Raw genomic sequence first — 16,442 nt, forward strand, 5'->3', positions numbered from 1 at the left:
AGGTCAACACTGAGTCTTTTGTTGAAATCCTTCAACGAAAGAGAATGAACACCCTTCTGAGTATGGGTTCCAATTCTAGGGATCCCATTCCACTTAGAGATAATTCTGTTAGGAATTTTTTTTTCTCTATCATCAACCACAAACGTGTAATTTCTTTATTTCCATTCAGCTGATTTGATCTCACAAAATCCTAGAGTTGGAAGAGACCATGGACACCATCTAGTTGTGGCCATTCTTGTAGAAGGAAGCCCCTCTACAACACGCCCTTCAAATGGCCAATCCAGTCTTTGCTTGAAGATGTGAAGTAAAAGGGGTAAGAAAATGCCATGCTCTACTTCTCAACACAGCTTATTACAATTAGGCAAGACTCTAATTACAAGGTAGGTTTTTCCTTGCCTTAAGTTTGCATCTGCCTTTCTGTACCTTCTGCCTGTCATTCTTAGTTGTATTCTCTTATCCTGCTCAGAGCAGATATAATCTCCTTCAATTTATTATTTCATTTTTATAACATATATTAAAAAAAGACACATTTATTAAGTACTTACTATTGGCAAGGTATTATACAAGGGTCCACGGACACAAAACCAAATAGTCCCTGTCCTTAGGGAGTTTGTATTTCTCACGATCATCTATTGAATGTTTGAAAATAGCTATCATGTCCTCCATAAGTATACTTTTCTTCAAATGAAATAGCTCTGTTTGCTTCAACTAATCATCAGAAGACATGATCTCGAGCCCCTTCAACTGCCTAGTTTTTTACATTTAAACATTCTTCAACTTATAATGGCCACCTTAAAAAAAATACACATCCTGAAGGTCACACTCTAAATGTTGTATAGCCACAGTCCTGAATGGTACATTGTGTCACTATAGTGTATCACAAGGATCAGCATAGTTTTGCTTCTTAATATTTCAGAACAATGGTCAGAGTCATAATAGTTAGAAGTGGATCCAAAGAGGGAGGGAGGGAAGGTGAAAGAGAGAGATATTGTACTTTCACCTCAGAATGAGAGCACACCAATCTATTTATCAAAGCAAATAACCTTTTTTACTGCTTCCCCAACTTCTGAAACATATGTATATATATACATATATATATTATATATATATACATATATATATAATATGTATATATATACATATATATATTATATATATACATATATATATTATATATATATACATATATATATTATATATATATACATATATATATTATATATATATATATATATACATATATATATACACACACACACATATATATATATATATATAGACCCTGCTCGCACTGTCAACCAGTTAAGAAATCATGGATAAAATATGAATGAGAAAATAGCCAAATTCATGGGACTGAAAGTAGAATTAATCTTCTTTTATCCTACAACGATTCAGAAGGTTTTGTGGTCTGTGCAGTTCATTTTAAAAGGTCCACTATCAGAATAATTTTGGGAGAAGCCATATTCCTTATTTGCCCTGCGTAAACATGTCAAACTATCTCACTTTCTTCTTGCACACCATTTAGTTCTTTTTTTTTAGTGGCTTTGTGTCCAAATTCTATTAAGGATGGCTGACATCACATTAGGTGCCCTTTGCATCACTTTAGAAAACAAAGTGACAAAGACCATTGCACATGTTAGGAAAATGTTTCACTCTCATTTCTAAAGCTGGCCCTGAGTTGACAGCAGGTTGTCAAAAATCTTCAAGAAGAGTTTCAGAGCCAGATGGATTTTCATCTGTATTGTAATGCAGTGGATGGAATGGAAAAAGCTACAGCTGGTTACTCTCTAAAGTAGAGTTTTCAGGAATTAAAATTCATCGTTAGCAAGCAAAACATAATGTATCTGGACTTCCAGTGCCTAGCATAGCACCAGAGGCATGATAAATGCTAGCTGACTTACTAGCTTCCGGAGAAATGGTGATTCCTGCATGTTACTTTTCCTTGGGAGCAGCTTGAAAATTGAATTTACAGCTTATCCGTCCTAGGAAAGGCCAGCTGACAGTACTTGAGGGAACTGTTTCCATGCAACATTTACTCAGGATTATAATGTCCACAGAATTTCTACATCTGGAAGTGTTCTCAAAAAATATCTAGTTCAACTAATACATGAACAAGAATCTTTTGTACAGTATTCCTAATAAAAACTTATTAAGTGTTTAGAAATGATAAATATTTATAAAGATCTGACCACCTCATGCTTCGAGTTGTAGAGAATACAACTCAGAAAAGTAACATAATTTAGTATAAAGAATGTTAGATCTAGGGCTCCAGAAATCATAGTTCGGTACTGCATATATACTGTGACAGAAGCAGAAAGACACATATATAGCATGCCATGCACACACACATATACACATGGGTTGCATCTGGGACAGTCAAAGACTGTGTTGACTTCAGCATAAAAAAGATACTTGCTATTTCTGGACCTAGAAACCAGGTTGCCAAAAGAAAACACCATTTGGAAAGTGCAGGGCTTCATGTTTTCTCATTATATTCATGAGGAATCTCTGCTTCTCTTACCTATCCAAACCACTCAGTAAAATACACTGAAAGAAAATGGCAGCCAAGTAACTTCAGTAAATATGTGATTTCCAGGGTCCCTGAGGGCTCCCTCTGCATACACTTTTATGTTTCAGAACAAGCCATTTTAAAGCAATCTTTGATGCTTTTTTATTTCTGCTTCATTTTCCTCTTTTTTCAGTAGCATCAAAGTTGGACTTCCAGTTCTGTGGATTTCATATAATAATGTCTTATTCCACTTACTATTATTTTGCTTTTGAATAATATGATACAGAGGACAGCTCTTCGACCAACCTCAAAGAGGGGAGGACAGGATGAGAAGACAGAGTTTGAGGGGCATTGTGGCATAGCAGATGTAGTGCTGGATTCAGGGTCAAGACGGTATAGATTTCAGTCTTCTGGCATTTATAAACTGTGTGGCCACTGACAAGTTACCTAATTTCTCCAGGCCCTCATTTTCTCAGTTGTATAATGGAGATAATGACAATCATGACTCTACATGTAATACCTACCATCCTTGTAATGAGACTCAAAAGAAGGAATGTATGTCAGTTTGTAAATCTTAAAGTGCTATATGCATGTCTATTATTATTCTTAACAGTGAAATCACTGAGTAACTCACAGCCCTTATACTTCATTACTTTTCCACCTCCACATCTAAAATGATCGTTTTGCTTTTTCAAGGAATGTCAGGATTACAGATATTCATGCAGATGAGTAAAAAACGCAACAGAGGCTCATGCTAAGCCTGACTTTTGGATATCCTTGTAGGGGCCACACAACGGATGAGGACATATTATTACAAAACCCCCTTCTTTTTTGAAAAGGGAGATGAAACTCATTTGCACAGGGTCAGACTGTGGGAGAGTAGTGGATTGTGATGCTTCAAGGTTCCAGTGTATAAATACCACACTGAAAGATATATCCTTTCAGAACCCTGGCAGTCCTTTCATCCAACAGTGATAACAAATATAGCACTTTGCAGGAGAAATTGACTACAGTAATCATTTGATACTCCAGCTTTTGGTTCACGACCAAAAGGGCATGTTTGATTAGGTTCAGTATTTTTGAGTTTTGCTTCCTCCATGAACTTAGATGGAAAGAGGCCATACTTGCATACTGGCCCAGTTACTATTCCACAAATTCTGTGCTCCATCTCCAACATCTGGGCCTTTGAAGACGCTTTTCTATGTCTACAATGTACTGTCTTCCCCACTGCCTCTTGGAATGGGGCCAAAGCCTCTATCTAAGGCTTAACTCAAGGGCCACCTCCTGTGAAAAGCCTTTCCTGACCCAACCTTAGTCGTTAGTAAGTGTTCTCTTCCTCCTCCAATTATCATGCTTATATTGACATCCCACAGAATATAATATGAGCTCCTAGGGGACTATTTTTTCTCTTTGTCTTTGTAGCTTGACACCTCACATAATACCTTGTACATACAACATGTTTAAAAGAAAATGTGTTTTAGATTAGTTTGCATTTTACTGAACTGTAGAACATGCAGACAGGACTTTCATTCTGTTGGAGGAGAATAACCAACGCACATTTGTATCATAAGGAAAGCAGCCTGCAAAATTGAAGGTGCTTTACAAATATAGTTATTATTAACATTACTATAATTATTAGTAGTGTTATGGGTTGGTGGGGGAGGGTCTCTAAAACTTGGAAGTGGGTCTACTGAAATAGGCACAGACTAATAATGAGACTAAACATTTAAAATTTCATTAGTGGCTTAGCAGCTTAGATTTAATAATAATCCATTCAACTACGAGCTCCTTCAGAGCTGAAACTTCTCCCTGTCTTTCTTTGTACTCTTATGGCGTAGCACAGTTTCTGGCACATGGCAGGCACTTTCAATGCTCTTGGCCTTAACATTCAAACCTGAAAAGGACATTAGAGATCCATCAATTCGAACCCCTCGTTTTACAGGGGAGGTGCTGAAGGAAGCCCAGAGAGATTAAACATCTTACCCAAGATCACACAGGTAGGTAGTCATTGACGGAACCAGGATTCTAAACCAGATCCATTGATTCTAGGGCCTTTTCCACTGCAACACAACATGTGTATATGTGTGTGTGTGTGTGTGTGTGTGTGTGTGTGTGTGTGTGTGAGAGAGAGAGAGAGAGAGAGAGAGAGAGAGAGAGAGAGAGAGAAAGTATATACACGGAAAGGCCTAGACTTTTCCATTTAAAATTTTGTAGCAAGAACATTTTATAAAAAAAACAAAAAAAAACTTCAAAGATTATATAGAATACACACACACACACATACACGTATATACACATATACATATATACACACAAACATATATATACACATATATACACATATATACATATACATACACATAAACATATATACATACACACACATACACACACACACACACATATATATATATATATATATATATATATATATATATATATGTATGTATGTATGTATGTATATAGTTAAGCTTGGCTTCTGTCCACTTTGGACCAATAATGATTCACTGCTATCCATGGCCTTTTCTTCCTTTAATATATTTGGTAATTCATTCTCAATATTCTAAGGGATATACTGCATGTAACTTTGCATGTAGCTGATCCCTAAGGTAATTTTTTTTCAGGTCAGTTTCTACTCTCTCAATGCCTTATAACTTATCTGTCTGCTTATCTCCCCTAACTGCTAAAGGGAATTTATGCGTTTAGAATAAGTTCCTTGAAGAAAGGGAAAGACATATTTTGAACATGTCCAGAATGAAAGGAAAATGGAGAACCTGCAAAAACAATAAGAACTAGTCTTAGAGGTACCCCTCTCCTCTGACCCCCACTCTTCACACTGAAACTTGCCTGCTATTTTTTGAGACAGATTTTGGCGTTTTTCTCTGATACATAGCTTTGGAATATATTCGGTGCACAGGACATTTGAATGCATTGACAATATATAGCAAGGCTAATAAGTGCATTTTTTTCCCCTGCAGAGCAGCAGATACGTTTGCTGTTTCTCCTCAATAATGCCCAGCAATTAAAGAAAAGGAAGGGGATCGGAGTGGGAGAAGCTTTTCCCAAAAGTCAGGGAGAGGAAAAAGAAGCAGAATCCTTGTTCAGGTACACTCCTTTGCAATGCCTTACTTATATCTCCTCTAGATGACCTTCCAGCTAAGTGCCACTATAAGTGATGCTCTTACCAACTCAGAGTCCAGGCTTCCTTCTCAGCACAAGGACATGGGATCAAAGATGTGGAGATGGGAAGGACTTCAGAGATCAACCTGCTTATCTGAGATTAGGAAGTCAGAAGAATTTTTAAGCAAACCTTAGGCATCCGAAAAGTTCACCAATTGCTCAGTCACAGAGGTGTTAAGTGCTGAAGGCAGAATGTAGCCCTTAGTCCTTTGACTCCAGAACTAGTACTTTTTCTATTCTGCTGTGCTCAATGGAACATGCCTGGCCATTTATGAAGTGAAGATCCCTCAAAACCTACTAAGTATATATTCCATTATAGTGAGGTGATGGAACATTTTAGTTGTAATATTGGGCTGGGAAAAGGATCTGCTTTGTTTTTTTTCTTAGACTGCCCATGAACTACTTAATCTAGAACTCAATTCTTTGGTGGAGTAGATGTCAGAGGGGCTGGATTGTACTGCTTCCTCTTCTCCAATATCTTTGCTGGGCTCTAGAGAGATAGCTAGAAGAGAGATAGGAGGATTACAGATTTAGAGCTAGAAGGGACTTTAGAGATAATACAGTCCAACCAAGTGAGGAAATCAAATCCTAAAGGGCATATAGCTGGCTACACATGTGTGTGTATACACATGTATATGTATATGTATATGTATATGTATATGTATATGTATATGTGTATGTGTGTGTTCAGTTGGCAAGTTGTGGAATCAGGATTTGAACATAGGTTCTATGGCTCTAAATATATGATCTTTGGATTTTAAGTTTAGCTCTTGCTACAGCAGCATATCATATCCCCAGGGATAAGATTAATCTAAGAAATACTTCCAGCATTTTGGGTAGATCCCTGGTTACAATTTAAATAAACATGGATGAGACATGAATGGCTAGAGATCTATATTTTTGGAGAGAAAACCTACATCTACAAAATGTAAACTCCGTAAAGTCAGGACCTTTGTCTTCCCAGCATCTGGCATAGTGCCTGGTATACATTAATACGTGCTTGTTAAATTGTACTGAGAAGGCACAGGTCCACTGTGATACTTGAGTACACCATTCATTCATTCCTCGAACATTTATTATGGGCTATTCACCACAAGAATGTAAGCTCCCTGAAGTCAGGGATTGTTCAATTTTTGCCTTTGTATCCCCAGTGTCAAGTACTGTGTCTATTTCATTGATAAATATTTGTTGAATGAATAAATGAACTTTCTTCAGAAAGAGGGGTAATTAGGATATATTTTTAAAAAAGTGTAACCTCAGGTTGTTACATTTTCACCTATTTCCCAGAGCCCCCTCATTTTTCCTGAGTCATCCTTTTCTCATTTGCCACACTGATTTTCTATCGTCAACAAAAACAACGACGATAATGAGGTATTAGAGTTTTAACATTATCTCCAAGTGTGATGCATTTGTCATAAGTCATCCTCAACTCACAAAAACCAAACATTTGGAAACACATGAGTTGTCCTTCCAACGCAATGTAGACTAAGAGGATTGGAGGTGTGAGGGGAAGAAGGGCAGCATAAATGAAAGGCATTCTGGTGGCAACAACTACCTTGCAATTTTCCAACAGTGGTTTTAATAATGCACCTTCTCTATTACATTCAAATTACCTTCAACTAAGTCACTGTAGATCATACTGCCAGCCTATGTTTCTAGGCTGATTAACACATTATTCCCTGTCATTCAGTCTATACTCCTGTCAAATTGGCTTTCTTGCTACTTTTTATACACGGAATTTCATCTTCTGTTTCCATGTCTCTGTACATTCTTTCCCTGATGGATGGGATGCTATGCCTCTACTCCTCCTATTTCCAAGATCCTTAGCTCTTTTTAAGGTTCAACTCAAGCACCATCTCTTATGAGAGCCCTTTCTTTATCCCCCCAATGTGTATCTTACCTCAAGAAATTTTCTTGTACATATTAATTTGTATATATTATGCATTTGCTTATTTATGTTGTTTCTCCTAAGTAGAATGTAATTGCCTTGATGGCAGGGATTATGACATTTTTCTCTTTGTATCCCCAACACCAAAGACATTGCCTGTTTCATAGCAAGGGTTCAATAAATGTTTGTTAAATTGCCAAATTCTGATGAATTTTAAGTGGTCTGTATCAGTTATCATTTAAAGACCTCTGAGACCCAGACCTTAGGTCCAACTTGGACTTTTCAATGCCCAACCAAATCCTGCCATATCCCTTCATCCAACAGGGTGAATTTTACATTGGCTCTGAGGAATTTCCTTGAAGTTGTTCATACAGAGTGGACTTCAATTGAACTCCATGTGTTTTTTGGCACCTTAATGCTTACCAAAGCCTACTGATGGCCCTAATGAAAAGTAAAAATACCACAGCCTCCCCCCTAAAGGTTCCCCGGCTCTAGGAGGAGTCAGCAGCACCAGTCCCAGATACTGAGGAAAATAAGATAGCATGGCCGAAGAATACTGTAATATTTCTTTTCCAAGGGCATGAGGAGACACTCTAAACATCTTCCAGTATTTGAGCCACACTTCAAATAAGCTCTGTCCAGGTACAGAAAAAAACCAACAATATTTTATTTATAACCTTATTTTAGTTTTTTTTTTTAAACTACAAATTCTGGTTCTAGAGTCATTAAAAGATCATGGGATTTATAGATTCTGACATGTAAATTAATCTCTTATTTGTTTTTTTTTTCTTTTTTCTTTTCCACAGAAGGGTCCTCCTGGTAAATACAGAACAGGTCATTACATGAAAAATATAAGATTTTGCATTGTTTTCCTCTTTCTCTCTTATAAATCTATGTCTAATACTGCATTTCCCTGTTGGAGTATTTCATAAGGGCATGAGAAGAAGAAGAAAAAAAAAAAAACAGAAGAGACAAAATAGACTGAACCTCACCACTAGAATTCACCATAAAAATCCCAAAGTATAACAGAATTCTTACAAAATTTCCTAGACCAGTTCTTTAGGGAACTGAGATCTCTTATGAAAAATATGGCAAAGAGGGAGGGAGAGGAGCAAGGGAAGGGAGGGTAAATAAATGCAGCAAAACAGGTTCTGAGGAATACACATCATTTTGTCTGCTTTAGATCACAATAGAATTTTTAATAAATAAATTTCTTTTCTTTTTTGTTTTTTTTGTAAAGACACTTTTTTTGAAACAGTAGATTTAGCCCAGTCATTTGTGTCATTTTTTTTTTATAAACCGTCTGTTGTTTTTTTTTTTTCTCTGTAACTTTTGTAAATGTTTTAGATTTGAGTCTCTTGTACATTGTCTTTCGAGTTCATTCGAATCAACAACGGTTCATGCACTGAACTGTGTATTGAGTTTATTGTGTTAACTGTTGTGTGGTTGAAGGGAGATTTGTAAGAGTTATAGTGATTTAGGTGCTCATGTTCTATAGCAGGCATGGGCAAGTGGCTCTCTATGGGCGTGTCCCCTGTAATCTCATCATCCACATTAATGATCTCAACAGTCCGCGTGGGGGCGTGGTGGTTTTGCCGATGGTGCTGTTTCCTCATCTTGTAGAAGATGACCAGCATCACCGCTGCCATGAGAGTGATGGCCACAAAGCAACCAATGATAATCTTAGTGGTTTTCATCACCTCGTCGATTCCCGGGATGCCATTGTTTATATCGGTCACAGGGATGGTAAATGTTTTTTCGGTTGACCTTGTGCTCTGGGGCGTGAGAGAGGTGGTCACATTGGTGGTCTCCCAGTCGACGACTGGTGTGGGCCCCACATTGTTCTCTGTGGTTCGGGCCTCGTCCTGAGAAGGTTCCATAGTCTCTACGGTGACAGTGGAAAAATAGGAGAATGGGGTAGTGGTTGCTGCGGTCACATTCAGGGTGGCTGAAGCTGTGGTATTCCCGACAGAGTTACTCACCATGCATGTATACATGCCTGTATCTTGTATAGTTACATTAGTAAAATTTAATGTGCCATCACTGAGCACAGCAATCCGGACCTTGTATGCCCCATGTGTCATGACCGTCCCATTGGGAGTAATCCAAGATACAGAGGTCAGTGAGGTGGAGGCCCGACACTTGAGCTCTGCAGCCATGCCCTCTGTGACATTGAGGTCCGCGGGAGGCTCAACAATCACAGGAGCATAACAGGTAAAATAATTCTGGTCCAATTCCCCAATGTACCTGCCTTTCAGGTTTGAGGGTGTATTACAGCGGGCACAGCATGGCAGTATTGGAGGGCGCCATGTCCTTTATCCACCAGCTGAGCCACAGAATATCACAGTTGCAGTTCCAAGGGTTGTGATGCAGATGGATCCGCTCGAGGTGATGGAGGGGCGTGAAGAGGTCATGGGGCAGTAAGGTCAGATTATTGTGTGCCAGGTTGATCTCTACCAGTGACTGAAGGTTATCAAATGCATTCCTTTCAATCACTTGTATCTGTGACTGGATCATCCACAATTTCTGAAGGTGCATCAAGCCCTGGAAAGAGCCCGGCCTAATGGCGGACAAATGGTTCCCAGAAAGATCCAGCTCATCCAGCTTGATGAGCGGTGTGAGGTTGGGGATCTCCCGCAGATTGCACATGGCAAGGTTCAGATACCTCAAGTTGGAGAGACCTTCAAAGGCCCCTTCCGAGATGTACGAAAGCCTCTTCAACTCTCCCAAGTCCAAGCGGCGCAAAGACGGGATTCGGTTAAAAGCATAAGAAGGGATGCTCTCGATGGGATTATTTCGCAGCCAGAGTTCCTTCAGTTTCGACAGGTATACAAAAGCTCCATTGGGGATGGTGGTCAACCGATTGTCAAAGAGCTCCAAAGTGTTGAGGTTTGCCAAACCATTGAAGGCCCCGATTTCAATGGTGCGGATGTGATTCCTGCTCAGCTGGAGGATCTCCAGGTGTCTGAGGTGTTTGAAGCTGTTCACCTTGATAATCTGAATCTGATTCTCGTGGAGATTCAGGAGCCGTGTGTTGGTAGAGATGCCGTCAGGGACCTCTCTGAGGTTCTTCCGCACACAGATGACCTTGCTGAACTGGTTACTGCAGGAACACACAGAAGGACAGGTTTGGGCCCTCACCAGACCAGCCACCACGAGAAGTTGGAGAGCCAAGAGCACCACAAGCAGGGGGTCAAATAGGGCCCTGTTAAACCTAGGACCTATCATTATCTGCTGTGGATGTAAGATCATCTTGTTCAACATTCATAATTTATCTGGGGTCGGGCCTTCTGGAGTTCAAATAATCTGAAAAAAAATGGAAACAATGAACATGTTAGATCTCTGACAGATATTCTTCTTGTGATACTGTCATTGGCAGAGGTTTTATGTTCAGACTCTCCATTCCCAAAATGAAGAGAATAAATAACCAGTTATCCTTATGGTGAGCTATACTATTTGCAACTGGTTGTGAAACGTGCTCTGACCCAATCAGCACATAGTAGCAGTTCAAGTAGGAGCATAAGAGAAAAGCGCAAAGAAATGGAAGAGAAGAGTGATGGGCCTGCACACAATACCTCAGCAGCCACCTCAAGAAGTGAAGGGACCGTGATATTTATCAGAAATGCCTCAATGTCATCTTAAATGTCTGGATCATTGGATTATAGATTGAGAGCAGCAAGTTGGTTTTAGGTCATCTAGTCTAAATCCCACCTGCTATAGATGAGGAAAATAAGGCCCATGCAGAGGGAGTGGACTTTCCCAAAGGCACACAGCTAGTGACCGGCAGAGTCAGATTCTCTGCTTTAAAGCTAATCCAATTTAAATTACGCCAATTCTTATGAAGCAGCTACGATGTGCCAAGCATTGTGCTTGCTACTCATTAGGGACACAAAGAAACACAGACTAAACTTGATCTGATTTGTTTTGTTGTTTTTTTTTTCTCCAGAAGATTTTTTTTCCAACTAGGAAGCTGAAAAGAGGCAAGTTCATGTCTGATTTCTAGAAAAGCTCCATTACACTCAGATGACTCCCAAAGTGGAAGGGGACCTCTGCAGGTACCAATATTGGCTCTGGAGGCAGTGGATTCCCCCTTACTGAGAGTCTTTAGGAAGATCAGGTGATTGTTTGCTGGGGATATTGTAGAGTTAAGGACTGGGCTGTGCACCCAAAGAGTTCCCTTGAAAATCGTGAAATTTTATGATCTTTTTTTTTTTTGGTTGGGCAATGGGGATTAAGTGACTTGCCCAGTGTCACACAGCTAGCAAGTGTTATGTGTCTGAGACCAGATTTGAACTCAGGTCCTCCTGAATCCAGGGCCGGTGCTCTATCTACTGCGCCATCTAGCTGCCCCCAAATTTTATGATCTTGAGTGACATTTTGCTTCAACATTGGACAGACTGGACTCAGGTCCACTTATTATTTAAGCATCTTTTATGTGAACTTGCCAACAACCCCTTAATTTTTTTCCTCATAAAACAGCCTCTCTTTTTTTTTGTGGGAGGGAGGGTGATCCCACATGCAAATACTGACAAGTTAATATCTAATAATGAAGTCTTTAATAACATTTGCTTCACTATGACAACTGAATATAATAGTCCTGATATAAAATGGATACCTTAGAAGACAGGTCATAGGGGCTTAGATTTAGATTTGGAAGGAACCTTAGAGACTAGCTGTAGTTTCCTTTTAAGAATGAGATAACAGAGGCTCAGAGAAGTTGTGATATGCACAAGGCCACGTCGGGTGGTGGTCCTCTGAGGCCAAAGCAGCATCATTTTTTTACTACGGCAAACTGTTCTGTAATAGAGAAAAAAGGAAGGGCACAGGACTAAGGTAAAAGCGTGATACATGCATTAACCATCAGCTTTAATTCACTTGTGGAATTCTTTTCTAGGAAAAAAACTGTTTCTCAAATAGGCTTTGGAATCAGAGAAATTGAGCCGAAAACTACATCTGATGCATAGTACTTTAAGTCACCCTGAGTAAGTAATTTATCCTTTCTGGGACTCCGTCTGCACATCTATAAAATGACCTCTAGGGTACCTTCCAGCCCTCCAACCCATGTTGCTATGACTATGACCTTGTGTATGGAGTAGATATCTCACTTCCCTGTAGGCTGCTTTTATTACTAGCTGTAAGAGCTTTCCAAACCTTGAAGCCTCATCTACTTTAAGGCATTATTATCTTTGCCAGCAATGTCCAAAGTACTACAATCTTCTAGGTATTATAAGTTTCAATAGCTCCACTACCTGTAGGTAATTAGGATGTAATCATCTTTTGCTTGACATTTCAGGCCTTGACAATCTAGGTCTGTTGTGCTGGAATTAATGAACCTTGCTTGTTCTCACGTCCTTTAAGTTTTAGCCCAACTAGTTCTATGTCTCATCTCTGAGTCTTTGTGTAGACTCTTTTCTAATAATGTAATACTATCCTTCTCCTTACCCTGTGAAAGCCCTGCCTTTTAGGATCAGCTCAGGTGCTGCATATGGCAAGAGGTCTTTCCTGGTTCCTCAGTCACCCCTGTCTCCCACTCCCTCCCTCCCTTCCCCATGAAAAATACTTTTTAAAAACAATTTAAATGCTTTTTGTATTCAGAGATAGCTGGTATAGTGGATAGAGAAACAACTTTAGAATTGGGAAGATGTAGCTACAATTTTGACTCTGGTGGATTCTACTGACCTTGAGCAAATAATTTAACCTTGTACTTCCTCCCAGAAATTTTTTCAAACTATAAGTAACAAAGCATGAGCAGATCTGTAATGGTAGGAGGAGTTTCCTCAATGTTAATTCCTGACACCAATAAACCTTGCTCTCTCGCTCTCTCTCTCTCTGTCTCTCTCTCTCTTTCTCTCTCTGTATTCTAGACCTGTGATCCATCCATTTTTGGTTATGTGTGTAGATTTTGTTTCTACTAGCAGAATGTAAGCATGTATGCTCCTAAAGAGACAGGTTTCCAGTTTTCTCTTTTTTTATCCCCATTGCCTTGTAAGGCCTCATTAGTAATAAGTGCCTAAGAAATATTCATTGAATTTAACTTAATTGAGTAATCCTACCCACTGTAGTTCTGGAGGGGCATGGGGCACCAGAAATGCAACGGAACCATCCTTTCTAACACCTCTCAGGCCATGAAGTCACCAAATAAAGATCAGAACATGGCGATTTAAAGTCATTTACTTTTTTTCCACATCTCATATCATATTTATTCTCATTTCTGTCCTTGTGATGACAAAGAACCTTGCTTAATATGTTGAGAGTCAAAATAGCAAATGACTACTTAAATCTAACTCTGCATAGAGATCTGTTTATAAATAATAATCTCACAGCAGCAGGGCTAGTGTTGATCATTACTGCCCTAATGATGAGGCTGTAATGTTGACCAAATGCCAACAATGCGTCTGGCATTCTTCAGATACCATATTCCTTACAGTCCCTTCCCAGGGTAAATGTCACCGACGCTCAAATGCGCTGATTTGTGTGTGTGTAGCTCCATCCACTCAGCTTCTTCAAGGAAGATGGGGAGGAAAGGACTGTCTGGGCTTCCCCATGATCATTGCCCGTTACTATTTTTCCCTGTTGGGCCACAGTGCCCTGCCTTCCTGGTGACTTTTTTCTTCCTTCCTTTCCAGGCTGTGGTGCATTTTCTATCTATTGCTTTACTGCAAGGTCTCTCTGGAGTAGCGATTAATGAAATTCCCTATAAATCAGCCATAAGTGAAGTCTTATGAATTACAGCTGGCTCAGAGCACATTTATAACATAGAGCAACTGAATGCATAATGAATGGATCGACTGGAGCAAACTACCCTCCCAGACAGGTTTCCCACTCTAAGTTCCAAATGGTTTCATTTGGCATCAAAATGCCACGTTACGATATATGAGTGTATAAAAATTTATTTCTCACATCAAAGTGAAATCCATTTAAATATATTCAATCTTCAAAATGATATTGTCAGACAATGTATACTTATGAATTTATTTTGGGAGGTTTTATATTTAACTGCTCCTACACTTAGAGTCGCTTCCCAAAGGATGCCCTGTTTTCCTCAATACAGCTTTCTCTTTTCTTTGTCTACCAGTGTTTCTGGGACGCTGATAAATGGTACATGGGTAGAAGAATCAGAAAGGTATAGCCAGAAGGGTCACTAACAGAATGTGTGACTACGTAGTATCATTTCACAATTTCCTACGTATCCTGTACATAGCTTGTTTTGCATCGACTTCTTTGTATGCTGTCTTTCCTATTAGATTGCGGGTTCCTTGAGGGAAAGGACTGTGTTTTGCCTTTTTTGTATCCCCAGCACTTAAACATAGTAACTACTTCATAAATGTTTATTGATTAAAATGGTTCTATGGTTGTGCTGCAAAGAACTCTAGGCTTGAGGTTGGACAAACTGTTCAAATCATGCTTCTGAAACTTATTAGATATCTGACATTGGGCTGTCCCTATGGCAGTACCTCTGAGATTAATATGAGTTCCCTTACCAGGCACATGCAATGGACACAGAATAAAACTGTTTGCTGAAAGGAACCAATCAGGAGCGGGCAGTGAGCCAAAGTCTTGCTCACTCCCAGAAGCCTTTGCTGATGATCCCTGGCTTACCTTGCGGAGTTGTTTCCTTACCTCCCTCCCCCCAAAGTGGCCCAAACCAGCCTTGCTGTCACCTGTTCTTGCAAACCATCCTGCTTCTGTGTCTATCTGTTCCTGGGAAACACTGTCCACTCTTTTCCCCAACCCCTCCCTGAACCTCCCTCTTCTGGTTTTCCAGCATAAATCTCCCCTGCCTCTCCAGGGCTTTGTACTTTGTACTAGGGGCCTCAGTCCTAGGGTTTGACTTTCCCTTTAACAAAACTTTTCTGTTTTCAACTCCGTTAGAACTCTTCTGTATTTTTAGAGGTAGGCTTCCCCTGGTTGACATCATTGAATACATATGTGTCATTAAAAACTTCCTAGAACTTGCCATACATACAAACTGGTGATATGCATGGTTGGAAAAGATGAAATTCAGTCAATAATTGGGTTATCTTGCAACAAATTTGGTAGCAAAATCCTGTATGTCCTACTTGGACATCTCGAACTGCATACCTCATCATTTAAACTCAATGTGTCAAAACTAAACTCATTATTTTTCCCTCCCAAACTCTCCTAGCTTTCCTCTTACTGAGGAGGGCACCACCTTCCTCCCAGTCATCCATTCGTGGTGTGTCATCCTCAACTCCTCACTCTCTCTCACCCCTCATATCCAATCAGTTGCCAAATCCTATTTATTTTCCCTTGGTAATATCTTTCTTCTTTCCTCTGACACTCCCACCACCCTGGTGCAGGTCTGCACTAATTCATAGCTGGACTATTTCAAGAGTTTTCTGGATGGTCTCCCTTCTTCTAAACCTCTCCCTTCTCCAATCTATCCCTCACTCATCCATGAAATTGATTTGACCATGGCACTATAGTATTCAATAAATTGCAGTGGCTCCCTATTACCTCCAGGATCAAATATAAAATCCTCTCTTTCTCTTTCAACATTTTTCATAACCTGACCCCGCCTCCATTTCCAGTGTTCTCACGCTTTACTCTCTCCACTTACTCTGCAGTCTAGTGATATTGGTCTCCCTGTTTTTCTTCATGAAAAACACTCCTCCTGAGTCAGGGCATTTCCCCTCACTGTCTCCTATGTTTCCTCATCTCTACCTCCTGGCTTTTTTCCAAGTGTCAAGCAAAGTTCTATCTTCTGCAAGAAACCTTTTCTGTTCCCTTTTAATGCTTGTGTTTTCCCTCTGTTGATTATTTTCCATTTAACCTGTAGATGTCTAGTTTGTATGTTCTGTCCCTCATTAGACTGTGAACTCCCTGAGAACAAAGACTGTCCCT

General features: G+C 39.6%; 1 protein-coding gene across 1 annotated transcript in view; it reads right to left on the reverse strand.

Moving 5' to 3' along the window:
* Positions 1-8,755: 8,755 nt before the first annotated feature.
* LOC110224041 (leucine-rich repeat-containing protein 4C) overlaps positions 8,756-16,442 on the reverse strand; it is a 35,036-nt gene continuing 27,349 nt past the window's right edge. The window contains 2 exon segments of the mRNA XM_078148232.1: positions 8,756-9,865; positions 9,867-10,883. Coding sequence (XP_078004358.1) covers positions 8,921-9,865; positions 9,867-10,841 — 1,920 coding nt within the window. The 5' untranslated portion in view covers positions 10,842-10,883 and the 3' untranslated portion in view covers positions 8,756-8,920.

Source organism: Phascolarctos cinereus, unplaced genomic scaffold (assembly GCF_003287225.1).
Source record: "Phascolarctos cinereus isolate Bilbo 61053 unplaced genomic scaffold, phaCin_HiC Scaffold_9;HRSCAF=440, whole genome shotgun sequence".
Classification (NCBI taxonomy): domain Eukaryota; kingdom Metazoa; phylum Chordata; class Mammalia; order Diprotodontia; family Phascolarctidae; genus Phascolarctos; species Phascolarctos cinereus.